This window comes from Neofelis nebulosa, chromosome 6 (assembly GCF_028018385.1).
Source record: "Neofelis nebulosa isolate mNeoNeb1 chromosome 6, mNeoNeb1.pri, whole genome shotgun sequence".
NCBI classification, from domain to species: Eukaryota; Metazoa; Chordata; class Mammalia; order Carnivora; family Felidae; genus Neofelis; species Neofelis nebulosa.
The window spans coordinates 24,788,218-24,802,829 of NC_080787.1; the positions used below are offsets into that span (position 1 = coordinate 24,788,218).

The following is a 14,612-nucleotide window of genomic DNA, read 5'->3' on the forward strand; positions in this document are numbered from 1 at the left end:
TCCCAAAAAGGCTCTGTACTGTCAGTGTGGAGTCCAACATGGGGCTCGATCCCACCAACCTGAGCCAAAGTCTGGAATGGGACGCTTAATCAACTGAGCCACCCAGGCACCCCCTTAGTCATAATTTCTAATACAAAAAATATTGATAGATATAACCCATATAAACAAAAAGGCTTTTGGGATTCTTATTAATTTTTGAGTCTATAAAGGGGTCCTGAGAATCAGAAGTTTGAGAACCACAGCTCATAATTTTGTTTTTTTTAAGTATTAACATTTATCTCCAATTTCGTTTGTTTTTAATTTTAGAAAGAGAGCATGAGCAAGTGGGGAAGAGGGACTGAGGGAAAGAAAGACTCTTAACCGGACACAGGGCTCGATCCCACAACCCTGGGATTATGACCTGAGCCGAAATTAAGGGTCAGACACTCAACCAGCTGAGCCACTCAGGTGTCCCAGAGTGCCACGTTGTTAGGGCTGCTCAAAGTTTTAAAGAGTGGTATTTAATTCAGAATTTTACTTAAAGAGCAATCCAGACTCTCTGTCTTTATTGTAACACCTCTGAATTGTGTACACATAGGATGCAAAGATGATACATTCTAATTTGTTCCTGAATTGCTCACCTTGTGAAAAAGAAAGCCTGAATCCCCCAGATGTGAAAAGAACCTCTCAGCTGGTCTCCAAACTTCACAGTCTTCTGGCTCTGGTCATAGGACTTCTCACATGTCAGGTAATTTAAAAAATTCATATTTTTTATTGGGGAAGGAAGAAATATAGAAGTTGGACTAAACCAAAGAAGCAATATAAGGCGTTGGAGTTAAGTCATGGGAGAAAAAAATGGAAGACAAAATTCATACCTCCTCCTGCTTCTTTTTATCTTTCTTTAACACCTAATTCCCACAAGTAAAATAATATAATCAGATACAAGATAAAGGCACCAGAGAAAACCTTTTATTCGGTACTTCTTACATGTCATGGAAACTCTATCAGAGTGATAGTCTTGTTCTCTGGCTCAGTTGGTTCCTAGTGATTAGTGAGTGTTCCCATCATGGAGCTGTTTGCCCAATCTAAAATTTAGCTTTTGGGCAGGGGGAGAGCAGTGGGGAGTTGTATACATTAGTGGAATGAAGAATGAAATTAGTGTAGGTGAGTTTAAATTCTGACTTCACCACTTTCTGGCTCTGTGACTTGGCCCAAGTGACTTTGCCTTTCTCAGCCTCAGTTTCTGCATTGTAAGTAGGGGAAATGATACTTGCCCCTGCCCTTGGGAGGTTACAAGCACTACATTTAATGAGAGATGACAGTACAGAGCATGACATTTGATAGCTTCTCAAATGAGCTAGCTGTCTTTCTTCCTCTTCATTATTGTCCATTTCTTTGATCTTGGGTGTAGTCATCAGAGCCCAAATTGGGGGGCATGGTCTATGATGTTCCTGATCCAACACAACCCTTATTTCTATTGTGTTTTAGCTAAAGTTTGTTGAATGCTAGCATTTATTTAATGCTAGACACTGAGCTGAGCATTTTATGCAGAGATCACAAAGTGGCAGCATGCAGACTATATCCACCTAACGTTTTGTTTTTATATATGTGACTCTGAATGTGGCACAGACTCTCCTTAGCTGCAAACTTTTCCAGCCTACTTTGTTCCTTCAAACATTTGCTTACTTACTGTAAGCCTCATTGGAGGCTGCTTCTCCACCACACCTCCCCATGAGGAGTGTGTCCTCATCCCTCTTGTTGGTGGATGTCATCCCACACCAAATATTATCTGTTTGCTTATTCTGTGTCTCCCACCCCCACCAGAGTGGAAGGCTTCAACATCAGAAACGTGGTATGTTGTATGCCCCGTATCTAATTCTGATGAAGCCCTTAATCAGCACTCAACAAATATTTGTTGACTTTCCAACCTGTCCTTGGAGGCATTTAAATTTACTGTCCCTGCCTTTCATGGGTTATCTCATCCATTCCTTATGTCAGTCTTTATATTCTCAGGCTTAAAAAAAATGGAAACAAAACATGGAAAAACAAACTGGGACTTAGAACTGTAAGGTGTCTTGTCCAAAGTCTCACATAGGATTAAGCGACAGAACTCAGATACAAACTCAGGCAGTCTGACTCATGCACACAGTTTTGGCCCTGAAGTTATACATACAAATACCTTCATTCTAGGCACCTAGAGCTTCAGTATTGTTGGGGATGTCTGATTACTCTGCTGTTAGATATAGCAATTTGGCTGAAATTTGGATTTGTAAACTGACCGGGCTAGGCTAACAGGAGATGTTCACCTTATTATAGGTGAGTATTAACTTCCCAGAGATTATACCAATCTGTCCCAATAACCACTTACATACAAGTGTGAATCTATAAGAATTCTTTCTTATAACCCTTTATTAGGTGTCTTATGGATGAGTAATTGAGTTCAATATTATTTTATCTCTTTTGGTTTGGTCAGGTATTATGGAATTTTGTGTGTGTGTGTGTGTGTGTGTGTGTGTGTGTGTGTGTGTGTGTGTGTTTTCTGTCCTTTTAGCTTTAATGAAAACTTTTTAATATAGCTTCTCAAACTATTACCCTTTAGGACATTACTACTACTGATGCTGAATATTTCAAAGATTGTGAGAAAATCAGTGATATAATGCTACAAAAACTGAAGCACTTCCATCTTAAAAAGAAAAATTTAGATAAAGAGGTACTGTATTCTTTATTCTAAAACCTGTATCATTTTTGGTGAAAATAATAGTCAAAGAGAAAGGTAACATAAAACTCTCCAAATTTTGATTTTTTTAAAAGAATCATTTTGGAGGACCAGATTAGTTTTACTATGGCCGTAACTAAAGAGATACATTGTTCAACATTTGGCTTGTTTTATAACTTAAGTTTGTATTACAAAATATTATTCATCTACCAAAAAAAGGTATGATTATTTTTTCTACTTTTGCATGGCACTACTGATTCTTTTTTTTTTTTAATGTTTATTTTGAGACAGAGAGAGAATGAGCACAAGCCAGGGAGGGGCAGAGAGAGGGAGAGAGACACAGAATCTGAAGCAGGTTCCAGGCTCTGAGCTGTCAGCACAGAGCCCTATGTGAGGCTCAGACTCACAAACCACACGATTGTGACCTGAGCCGAAGTCAGATACTTAACCGACTGGGCCACTCAGGCATCCCAGCACTACAGATTCCTGAAGAACAGTGTATTTTGATATCCCGATAGTGGTTTCAAACTTTATCACTTGGAATAGTGGATACATTGAAAACCAGTCATTTTATTTTTCAAGTGGCACAAGCATAAGGGAAGAGATTCCTGGAATTTCTTCAATTATTCTTTTCTTGGTATAGTGGTACAGAGATGGAGGGACAGATTAAGAGAGTAAGTGAAATGGGGAAGGTAATACCAGGATGTTAACTTCTGCCAGTTTTCATATGAGAAGAAAACAGAAGTGACAAGTTTATCAGCTAACGGAATAAAAATATACTCAAGTATGGGATCTTGGATTGTAGTAACAAACTCAGTCCTATATTATCAGGAAATTACTTCTCTGAACTGGTGTGGGTAGAAATTTATGCAGGTATTCTGGGGAGTCTCTTTGTCTTCTAGTTAACCTGTAGAGAAAAGGATCAAGGAATAACAGATATGCAGAGAAACAGATACATCCTCCATTTTTTAAGCTACCCTTCAAAAATAGGCCCCATTGATGGGGCACCGGGGCGGCTCCATTGGGTAAGCGTCTGACTTCGGCTCAGGTCATGATCTCACGGTTTGTGAGCTCAAACCCCGCGTCGGGCTCTGTGCTGACAGCTCAGAGCCTACAGCCTGCTTCGGATTCTGTGTCTCCCTCTCTCTCTGCCCCTTCCCCACTTGTGCTCTGTCTCTCTCTGTCTCTCAAAAATAAATAAATAAATAAATAAATGTAAAAAAAAATAGGCCCGATTGAGGGTTGGAGCAGGATGTTACAAAAATACAATGTCAGATGTTTGTGTTCTTTTGGTAAATTTACCGAAATATTGGCAGGTGAAATGATGTGGTGTCTGTGATTTGACTTAGTGAAGGGGAGGATTGGAGTGGGGAAGACATGGTTGGGGATATGAATGATACAAGATTGGCTGCTAACCGTCAATGGTCGAAGTTGGGTGATAATTAAATGAAGGTTCGTTCAAGTTTTTTCTCTGTCTATATTGGAAATTGCTCATAATAATAATTCTGTGCTTCATAGTTTACCTCACTGATTTTTATAGAAGTTTGAATTTTGAAGATTAAGATTTATTGTTATTATACTGAAGGAACAAATTAACAAATAAGAAATGATTATAAATTACACCTAGGAAAAATTGGTAGTTTCTTTTTTTCCTCTAAAGAATTCTGATAGCCTGGTTGTAAAAACAACTGAATATTGGCATAAGCTCCCAGAGATTCCCAAGCCCACCCTCAGGTTCATTGATTGGTAGGACCCGTGGGACTCTGCACAGAGTCATACTCGAGGCTCTGTTTCACAGTGAGGGGATACAGAGCAAAGTCAGCACCTGGAAAAGGTGCTCGGGGCAAAGTCTAGAGGAAAACAGATTCAAGCTGTCAAGAGTTCCTTCTCAGTGGAGTCATGCAAAATGCGCTTCATTTTCCCAGCAATGAGCTGTGACAATATATGTGAAGTTTTTACCAGGGAAGCTCATTAGAGACCCAGCATGCAGGATTTTTATTGGGGGCTGCTCACATAAGCACCTCTGACTAGCACATACTAAAATTCCAGACCGTCCAGAAGGAAAGAGGTGTTCAGTAAACACTATATCTTTGTACAGATAGATGAGGCACAATGAGCTGTTCATATTACGGAACGATGGAAATCCTCCTGCAATCCAAGTTTCCAGTCCCCGAGGGAGCAATCTGACTAGCAGGCCTTTCTAAGGAGAGCAGTCTCAGATCTGCTGTGTGATCGCTTTTCTGTACATGAGCTGTGAAAACAGTAGATCCAGGGATTAGATGGTGCATGATTTGATGATTTTATTATAAATGTTATAGAATGTAGTCTTATTTTGTCTTCTTTTCTGAAATGTAAAATGCTTTTCTTCTTAGCTACTGAAACATAAAGACAGAATCACAGCTTTTAGAGAGTTGATTACTAATGAAAAAGCATTTCAAGATCAAGTTACTGAGGTGAGTGTAATATTTACTGTGCACTGTCCTTAACATACAAAAATACAATTTCAGATATTTATGTCCTTCTGGGGAATGTGTTGAAATCCTCCCAGCTGTATGTTCTATACGTCTATGATTCTAGCCATTGAAGATCTCTTTGATTGTTAAACTTATAAAGTATTTATTGTCAAATTTTCCAAGGAATGTGGAAGTGTTGGAAGTGAGCACAAATGTATGTAATCTCAGGTTACAGGCTTTGATTCAGATGAAACCAAGAATGTTGGAGATGTACCTATCTTACTGGGAGCCAAATGGAATAAGTACCACAGTTTGAATGAAGAACTTGATTGCTTGGTAAGAAAGATCTTTTGTTGGTTTGCTATCCTTTTTATCCATAGCACCATTTTATGGACAAGTTTAAGAAACTATCAACCTTCGGGGCGCCTGAGTGGCTTTGTTGGTTAAGTGTCCAACATCAGCTCAGGTCATGATCTCACCGTTCATGAGTTCAAGCTCTGCATAGGGCTCTGTGCTAACAGCTCCGAGCCTGGAGCCTGCTTCGGATTCTGTGTCTCCCTCTCTCTCTGCCCCTCCCCCACTCATGCTCTGTCTGTCTCTCTCAAAAATAAATAAACATTAAAAAAATTTTTTTAATTAAATAAATAAAGGATTCTTTGAATCAAACTTAAAAAAAAAACTATCAACCTTCAAAAACTTTGTTCATTAAAATGGTCTTACACTGGCACTGTGGCAGTATTATTTGACCACAAGAGTATAGAATTGAAGTTTGTACTTTCAGGTTTTGAAATTTTACATATTGTTCTACCTGATATTGTTTAAAGTAATCAGATTTATTTTTTCAAAATGCAGAAATAAAAAAACATGTGCTATTTTTCACAGCGATTGAAGCATATTTATATTTTTGCACATTATTTATTTTAGTAATCTCTACACCCAACATGGGGCTTGAACTCACAGTCCTGAGATCAAGGGCTACATGCTTTTCTGACTGAGTCAGCCAGACACCCCACTACCATCATTTTTATATCAGTATATCAATAGCTGTTTATAACAACTATGATTTAGGAGTACTTTGGGAAATAGTTCTTATAGTTTACTTTAGATGCCATCTAAAGATGAAGGCATCACCACAGAAAAGAAATAGTAATTATGTGACTTAAGGGAGGTGTTAGCTAATGTGGTGGCGATAATCATTTTGCAATATAGAAGTGTATCAAACCAACATGTTGTATACCTTAAACTTACACAGTATTATATGTCAGTTGTATCTCAATAAAGCTAGAAAAAAATAAAGACAAAACATGAAAAATATGTTATAAGAAAGTGAAAATGTGAGGTGCCTGGGTGGCTCAGTCAGTTAAGTGTCCAACTCTTGATTTCCGCTCAGGTCATGATCTCACAGTTTGTGAGCTCAAGGCCCGAGTCAGGCTTTGCACTGACAGCATGGAGCCTGCTTGGGACTCTCTCTCTCCCTCTGTCTCTCTGCCTCTCCCCTGGTCACACTCACTCTCTCTCTCAAAAATAAATACATAAACTTAAAAAAAAAAAAGTGAAAATGTGATCTTGGTATCTAGATAGTTACAGAATTACAATCAATTGGATTTTACTATAATGAAAAGGTGATTAATTAATGTAATTTGTTTTTTAATAGTGATTAATTAGAGAAGTCTATAATATTTCTAAATTATTAAAAATTGGCATTCTGCACTAAATTCATAGCATAACCATTCATCTTTAAGAGAGAAGAAAAAGTCCAATGGGCTCAAAAGTTTCTTGTAATTCATTAACTTTTTAATTTAATAAGTAATTATTGACTTCCCAGAAAAGGCTAAAAGTTGTAGTCACTCTGGAGGCAGAGAGCTAAATCAAACATGATGCCCACTTCTTTTTGTTTTAATTTAGTGTTTGTTTATTTTTGAGAGAGAGAGAGCATAAGCAAAGGAGGGAGGGCAGAGAGAGGAAGACACAGAATCTGAAGCAGGTTCTAGACCCTGAGCTGTCAGCACAAAGCCCAATGCAGGGCTCGAACTTACAAACCGTGAGATCGTGACCTGAGCCGAAGTTGGACACTTAACTGACTGAGCCACCCAGGCAACCCCCTGATGTCCACTTCTAACATAAATAACTATTCATAAGGGGTAATGGAGAATTTTTTTAAGTTTATTTATTTTGAGAGAGAGCACAGAGAGGCAGAGAGAGAGGGGGAGAGAAAGAATCCCAAGCAGGCTCCACACTGACAGGGCAGAGCCCAACATGGGGCTCAAACTCACGAACCATGAGATCATGACCTGAGCTGAAATCAAGAGTTGGGCGCTTCACCAACTGAGCCACCAAGGCGCCCCAAAGGAGAAATTTCTTAAAAAGTGATACAGTGACTAGCATCTGTCAGAGGCCATGTTTGTTGAATGAGGAGTTCAGAGGAGGACCAGATGCTGTCCAGGTGGGGGAGTCATGGAACACCTCGTGAAGGAGAATGGCTGGTTGTGTCCGACCATAGAGGGATGAGAGCAGACCCTCAGTAAGTTCATTAGTAGTTTCTCTGCTTCAGCATAGAAGATACTGCGAGTGAACTTCATGTCCCCAGCAGTGGGAAGCTGGGAAGGACAAAGCGCACACAACTGGAAGCATGTCAGATACACGATGTCATTTTTTTTTTTTAACGTTTATTTATTTTTGCGACAGAGAGAGACAGAGCATGAATGGGGGAGGGTCAGAGAGAGAGGGAGACACAGAATCTGAAACAGGCTCCAGGTTCTGAGTTATCAGCACAGAGCCCGACACGGGGCTCGAACTCACAGACTGAGAGACCATGACCTGAGCCAAAGTTGGACGCTTAACTGACTGAGCCACCCAGGCACCCCACGATGTCATTTTTAAAGTGTGCTGTGGCCTACTTGTGCAAACCATGTCTCAGACCAAATAATTGATGAGGAAGGGACAACTCTTCACTGGAAAAGTAAGCTATTAAAAGCGGAAGAGAAGAGGCATCTTTTCCTAGCAATTCTAATGGCTGCTAAAACCCTACATTCAAGACTGAGGTGGGGTGCCTGGGTGGCTCAGTTGGTTGAGCGTCCAACTTCAGCTCAGGTCATGATCTTGCAGTTCATGGGTTCAAGCCCCGCATCGGGCTCTGTGGTGACAGCTCAGAGCCTGGAGTCTGCTTCCAATTCTGTGTCTCCCTCTCTTTCTGCCTCTCCCCTGCTTATGCTGTCTCTCTTTCTCTCTCAAAAATAAATAAACATGAAAAAAATTTTTTAAAAGACTGAGGGGGAACTTTCAGTGAATGGGTCAGACTGACAACCACCTGAGCCTGCTGATTAATGTCAACCTCACTAAAGGGGAGACACACATGCCTGTGCCCCCTGACGTGCCACAGGAAGGACACACACACAGCAGCATCTATGAAGCCTTTTCAGCAAAACAGCTGGGTCCGAAGGCAGCTTTCTAGACCTAACTACCTTGACAGTAGATAAAGAGATGAATTAAATGACACCATGGTAACAAATGCAGAATGTGAAAAACTCTCATCAGTCAACAATGGACACAAGGAAAGGAAGGAAGCGAAGGAATAACGATTATAGACTAAAGGAGTTTGGAGACACGAAACTAATCAACCAAATGCAGTGAGTGTGTGACACCCATGTATACAGGTCCTGATTTGAACAAACCCACTATAAAAAGGTATTTGTGAGGGGCTCCCGGTGACAGTTCAGAGCCTGGAGCCTACTTCAGACTCTATGCCTCCCCCTGTCTCTACCCCTCCCCTGCTTACACTCTGTCTCTCTCTGTCTCTCAATAATAAATAAATGTTAAAAAAAATTTTTTAAATAAAAAAAAGGTATTTGTGAGATAGTAGCAGAAAAATCAACACAGTCTAGGTATAATATTAAGAAGTTATTGTTAATTTTACTAAATGAAATAGTGATATCACTGTGTTTTTAAAGCCCTGATCTGTTAGTGATACATATTGAAAAGTATGTGTGAATGAATTAATAGGATGTCTAGGTTTGCTTTAAAATACCCTAGGAAGAGACACTTGGGTAGCTCAGTTGTTTAAGAGTCTGATTTTGGCTCAGGTCATGATCTCACGGTTTGTGAGTTTGAGCCCCACGTCAGGGTCTGCACTGGTGGTGCACAGCCTGCTTGGGATTCTCTTTCTCCCCCTCTCTCTCCACCCCTCACCAACTTGTGTGCACATGTTATCTCTTTCTCAAAAATAAATAATAAACTTTAAAAATAAACTAGGGGGGCCTGGGTGGCTCAGTTGGTTGGGAGTCCAACTTCGGCTCAGGTCATGATCTTGCCCGTAAGTTCTAGTCCCAGGTCTGGTTCTGTGCTGAGAGCTCAGAACCTGGGGCCTGTTTCAGATTCTGTGTCTCCCTCTCTCTCTTTGCACCTGCCCCACTGGCGCTCTCAAAAATAAATAAACATTAAAAAAAATTTTTTTAATATTCCAGGGAAATGAAAAGGCGGCCAAGTTGGGGTGGTGGGAGGTTGAAAACGGATGAAAAAACAATGGAAAATGTTGATAAGTTGTTGAAGTTAAGTGCTGGGAACATGGAGGTTCATTTATACTAGTCTCTCTACTTTTGTATGTGTTTGGAATTTTCCCAAATAAAGAGTTTTAGTTGTGTTCTTTGTTTTTGAAGTGCAGAAGTATGCTCCAAAAGGCTCATTTCTCATTCTCTAAGGAACTCTAGGCCAGCAAGACTTGGTCTGCTGGAGCTAAATTTGAGGCTCATACCTCCTCTCCTCCTTTGTCTTGTGCTTCTCTTGTGGCCCTTCTGACCCCTTGCTTTTGGTTCTTCTTCACAATTCTGATCCTCTTGTTGCTCGTTTCACCTCCTGACCTCTTCCATCTTGAGACAGCGTCCTTGACCCCAGCTTTGCCTACTGACTGGCTCTAGCACTGTGGTTGTTTAACTGTCAAGTGCAAAATGTATCCTGATCCTAGAAGCCCTTGATAAGGTACACCAAAGGTGGGGATTTAGTCAGAGGGAACAGACAGGCGTCTAGTTAACAGTGCTGAAGTTCAGGGGTGCCTGGGTGGTCCCAGTTGGTGAAGTTTCCTATCTGACTCTTGATTTTGGCTCAGGTCATGAGTTCAAGTTCATGAGATCAAACCCTGAATCAGGCTCTGCGCTGACTGTGCAGAGCCTGCTTGGGATTCTCTGTCTTCCTCTCTCTCTCTCTGTCCCTCCCTCCCTCAAAATAAATAAATAAACATTTAAAAAAAACAGTGATGGGGCACCTGAGTGGCTCAGTCGGTTGAGAGCCCAACTTCGGCTCAGGTCATGATCTCATGGTTCGTGGGTTCGAGCCCCGCATGGGGCTCTGTGCTGACAGCTCAGAGCCTGGAGCCTGCTTCTGATTCTGTATGTCTCTCTCTCTCTCTCTCTGCCCCTCCCCTACTCGTGCTCTGTCTCTCTCTCTCTCAAAAATAAATAAATATTAAAAAAACAGTGATGAATTTTAGGGTTCAAGTTAGGCTAGTTGTAATGATTCTTCAGGGTCCTCCTAGATCCCATCTTCAGTAAAATAGGAATTTTTTTTTTAAGTTTATTTTTTTTTTTTTTTTAAATTTTTTTTTTTTCAACGTTTTTTTATTTTATTTTTGGACAGAGAGAGACAGAGCATGAACGGGGGAGGGGCAGAGAGAGAGGGAGACACAGAATCGGAAACAGGCTCCAGGCTCTGAGCCATCAGCCCAGAGCCTGACGCGGGGCTCGAACTCACAGACCGCGAGATCGTGACCTGGCTGAAGTCGGACGCTTAACCGACTGCGCCACCCAGGCGCCCCTAAGTTTATTTATTTTTAAGGAGGGGGAGGGGCAGAGGGCAAGGGAGAGAGAATCCCGAGCCTACTCCATGCTGTCAGCACAGAGCCGAAGGCAGGGCTTGATCTCACAAACCATGAAATCACGACCTGAGCCAAAATCAAGAGTCAGACACTTAACTGACTGAGCCATTTTAGTGCCCCCAAAATCTTTTTATAAAAATAAAATACTTTTACACCAGTATTATAGAAGATATCCTTTTTTTTTAAGTTTACTTATTTATTTTGAGAGAAAGTGTGAGCAGAGAGAGAGAATCCCAAGCAGGCTCTGTGCTCTCAGTACAACAGAGGGCTTAATCCCATCAACTGTGAGATTATGACTTGAGCTAAAATCAAGAGTTGAATGCTTAACTGAGCCACCCAGGTGCCCCTAGAAGATATCCTGTAACCATAATTATATAATAGTTGAAGACTAAAAACTGAAATACTATTCTAAAACATCCCACTTTACTGTAACACTCACTGTATTAGATGAAGCATTAATTTATTCTTTTGGTAGTCTTAAAAGTTAGAAGTTTATTTCTTCTCAAGGAAATGCTCAGAAAGTAGCAAATTCGCTTCTTTTCATATTCATCTCCTATAGTCCTAAAAATAAGGAAACAAATATTATATAAGGCATAAAACTACTACTCTAGGAAAACTTTTCTAAGTAAGCCAAAAGAAAACCGTCACAACCCAATGTCGTATGGTTCCTCTGAACTATTAAATATACCCACCAGTTCCTGGATTTGGATACAGTATTTCCTTGAGTAAACCTTACAGTTTGTGGGCCTCTCTGCCACTGAACCACCAACCTCCTGAGGAAGATTCTGGGCTCACTGGAACTCAGGTCACACAGATGGGAGGGCTATCCAGTTGGGCGGAACACTTGCTCCTCAAGTTTCCACAGGAAGATATCGACCTTACCATCTGTTTCCTTGCCCTCTCCAGCACCCAGGGCATTCATGGGATACTCTGCTCCCTTTCTTCATCTTTCTGGTTTTGATTTTCTTAAATCCTATTGTGAAGCCAGTGCAAGAAGCAATACTTGCACGACAGATCCTGGTTGCAGGATATAACATCAGTCTATTTGTTGACCAACCTAGAACTTAAGAACTCTTCCATCTCTGAAAAATTATCTGTGCAGCCCTGTCATTCCTCCCAGAGCAATCCACAGTAGAAAATGCATTTCACTTCTTGGTCAAATACACATATACCCCACGCACAGAAGAAACACTGGGTTTTTATTGTTCTGTTCTATTCCATTTTTGTGCATGTTGGTCATAAATTCATTTCACTGCTTAATGAGTCACAACCTAGATCATGATTATTAGCAGAAAGCTGCTGCTTGAAACATGTTGTCTTGGCCCTCCAAAAGGATTGCTTTTACCAGGTTGTGTTTCGTGTTATGCCCTTAGCAATCCTAGGAAACCTCTTTCTCTATTTGTTACAGAGAGATTATTGTTTCACTTAGTGCCATGTGGATGAGAACTTCCTTTGAGGCCTCAGGCCTACTAGGAAAAACTTCTCTTTAGAAACAGGTGTGTTTTCATCACACGAATAATGCAAATCATGTAACTGGCCAGATGTCAGTTTTGCTTTAGCTGCCAGGAAGTTCAGTATCAAATGCATGGCTCTGTAGTGCAGGTTTTAACTGTCTTCATGTATGCATCTTGTTCTTCACTTGTTCTGTACGTTCTGGTTTAATTGCATTTAACTTATATTTTACTATATGTATTCAATCTCAAAACCATGTAAAGAATTGGGAAATCAATCAATCAGCCAGCCTTCAGATGTCCCAGTCTCCTAGGCCATTCATAACAATGACAGATATATTTACGATCATGGTTAAACGTTATTTCTACCTTGACACACTTTCTCTGTAAGTTGACAGCAGCAGAGCATAAGACAATCCCATTTGAGGAAAAAGTGTTAGTGTAAGCAAAAAAAAAAAAAATTTTTTTTTCTTAGGAAACCTGGAATTATGAACTATGTAGAACCAAATAGCTTGACTGTATTACCAGGCCACTTGTACCTCTCATCATAGAAGGCCTCAGTGATCCTCGCAGAGGTGTGTGGGAGGCACAGCAATGGCCACCCAACACGGCAACAGAGATTTTGTGTCGCTTAATGAAATAAAAAATCTAGGCACTTACAGCAAAAGGGACTTGGTAGCTATGATTAAATCAAGGAAACTTCTGTGGAGATAGATGATTAAATCAAGGTCCTTGGGATGTGGAGGTGGATTATCCTGGATTATCAGGATGGGCCCAATCTAATCTCATGCGTCTAGCCATGTCTGAGAGAGCTACAACCTTGAAGAATGTTAGAGATGCAACGTGCTGGCTTTGAGGATGAGGGAAGGAGACCACAAGCCAAGTGACGTGGGCAGCATTTAGAAGCTGGAAAATCTCCCCTAAAGCCTTCAGAAAGGAACACAGCCCTGCTGACACTTTGACCTTAGCCAAATGAGATCCCTGCCAGACTTCTAACCTACAGAAATGAAAGATAATAAATTTCTGTTGTTTTAAGCCACTTAGGTTTGTGGCTATTTGTTACAGCAGTAATAAAAAGCTAATACAAGAGGTATTGGCCTTATTTTTGGGGGGGGGTGGATTTCAGTGCCTCATAATATATTAGGGCAAGTTAATATATTATTAACTTGGAACTATGTCCATAAATCTAGAACACGGGGGGACTGTAAAGGGGACCCAACCCAGGAAATCTTCCTCCGGAGGACTTTATAACTGAGCAGTAACACCTGGTCCGAGGGAACCTCATCCAGCACCACCAGCCAGCTGGCTTCTTCACCTCTCAGTACCTGTGTCCACACAGCATGGAAAGCAGCTTTCCAGGAGAACTTCGTCCTCTACTCTGGCCAAGTGTATAGGGCCTGTGAATAGGGCCAGACACAGGTACTCTTCCTCTGCCTAGCTCAGCCCTACCCTGGGAGCCTGCCTCTTTGAGATCATTGGCAAGGCCCCTCGCCACTGCTGTAGGTCTGCATTTGCACCACGTGCTCCAGCACACGTGGGCAGACCCCACAGGAAGGGAGGTGCTGGGAAGATGAGAGAGCATGCCCCTGCACTTGCTGTCAGCCCTCGAGCACCCTCCAGATACTTCTTATCTCCACTTATGCAAGGGCTCTGATGCGATCTTAAAAAGTATTTATTTAAATATTTCACACCAAACTAATATAATAAATAGCCCTGTATGTACCACCCAGGTAAAGAAATGAAACGTGAATATAGTTGAAGCCCCCTGTGGCTGTCTCCAGTTGCATTTTTGTCCCCTCCACCCAGTGGTAACCATTATCCTGAATTTAATGTTTACCTTGACCATGCAGGTCTGTATTTCCTGCATATATATGTATCTTTAAACAATGTGCAGTATTGTTTTGCATATCTTTTATTATTTTACATATCTTTTTTATTGTACATCCTTTTCTAATTTTTTTGGCCTCAATCCTATAACTGTAAGGTTCTTTTTTTTGTGATAGATGTAGCTGCATTTACCCATTTTCACTCCTATGTAGTGTTTTAACATATGAATAAATCATAGCTCACACTAGAACGTTTCAGATATACCGAGTCTTTGTCCACAAACCTTTGCAGAGTTGAAATCACAATGTCTATATACTGTTGAA

At 40.8% G+C, this 14,612-nt stretch overlaps 1 protein-coding gene across 15 annotated transcripts in view; it reads left to right on the top strand.

The window, feature by feature from the left end:
* The window catches only part of CAGE1 (cancer antigen 1), a 55,788-nt gene that overhangs the window by 15,502 nt on the left and 25,674 nt on the right, over positions 1 to 14,612 (top strand). For 14 of the 15 annotated variants that reach the window (XM_058733076.1, XM_058733080.1, XM_058733081.1 and 11 more), the window contains 4 exons: positions 578 to 727; positions 2,579 to 2,689; positions 5,068 to 5,148; positions 5,377 to 5,484. In XM_058733076.1, coding sequence (XP_058589059.1) covers positions 578 to 727; positions 2,579 to 2,689; positions 5,068 to 5,148; positions 5,377 to 5,484 — 450 coding nt within the window. Of the gene's footprint in view, positions 1 to 577; positions 728 to 2,578; positions 2,690 to 5,067; positions 5,149 to 5,376; positions 5,485 to 13,652; positions 14,485 to 14,612 lie in introns of those variants that run through there. The other variant, XM_058733089.1, reaches the window with a different exon arrangement.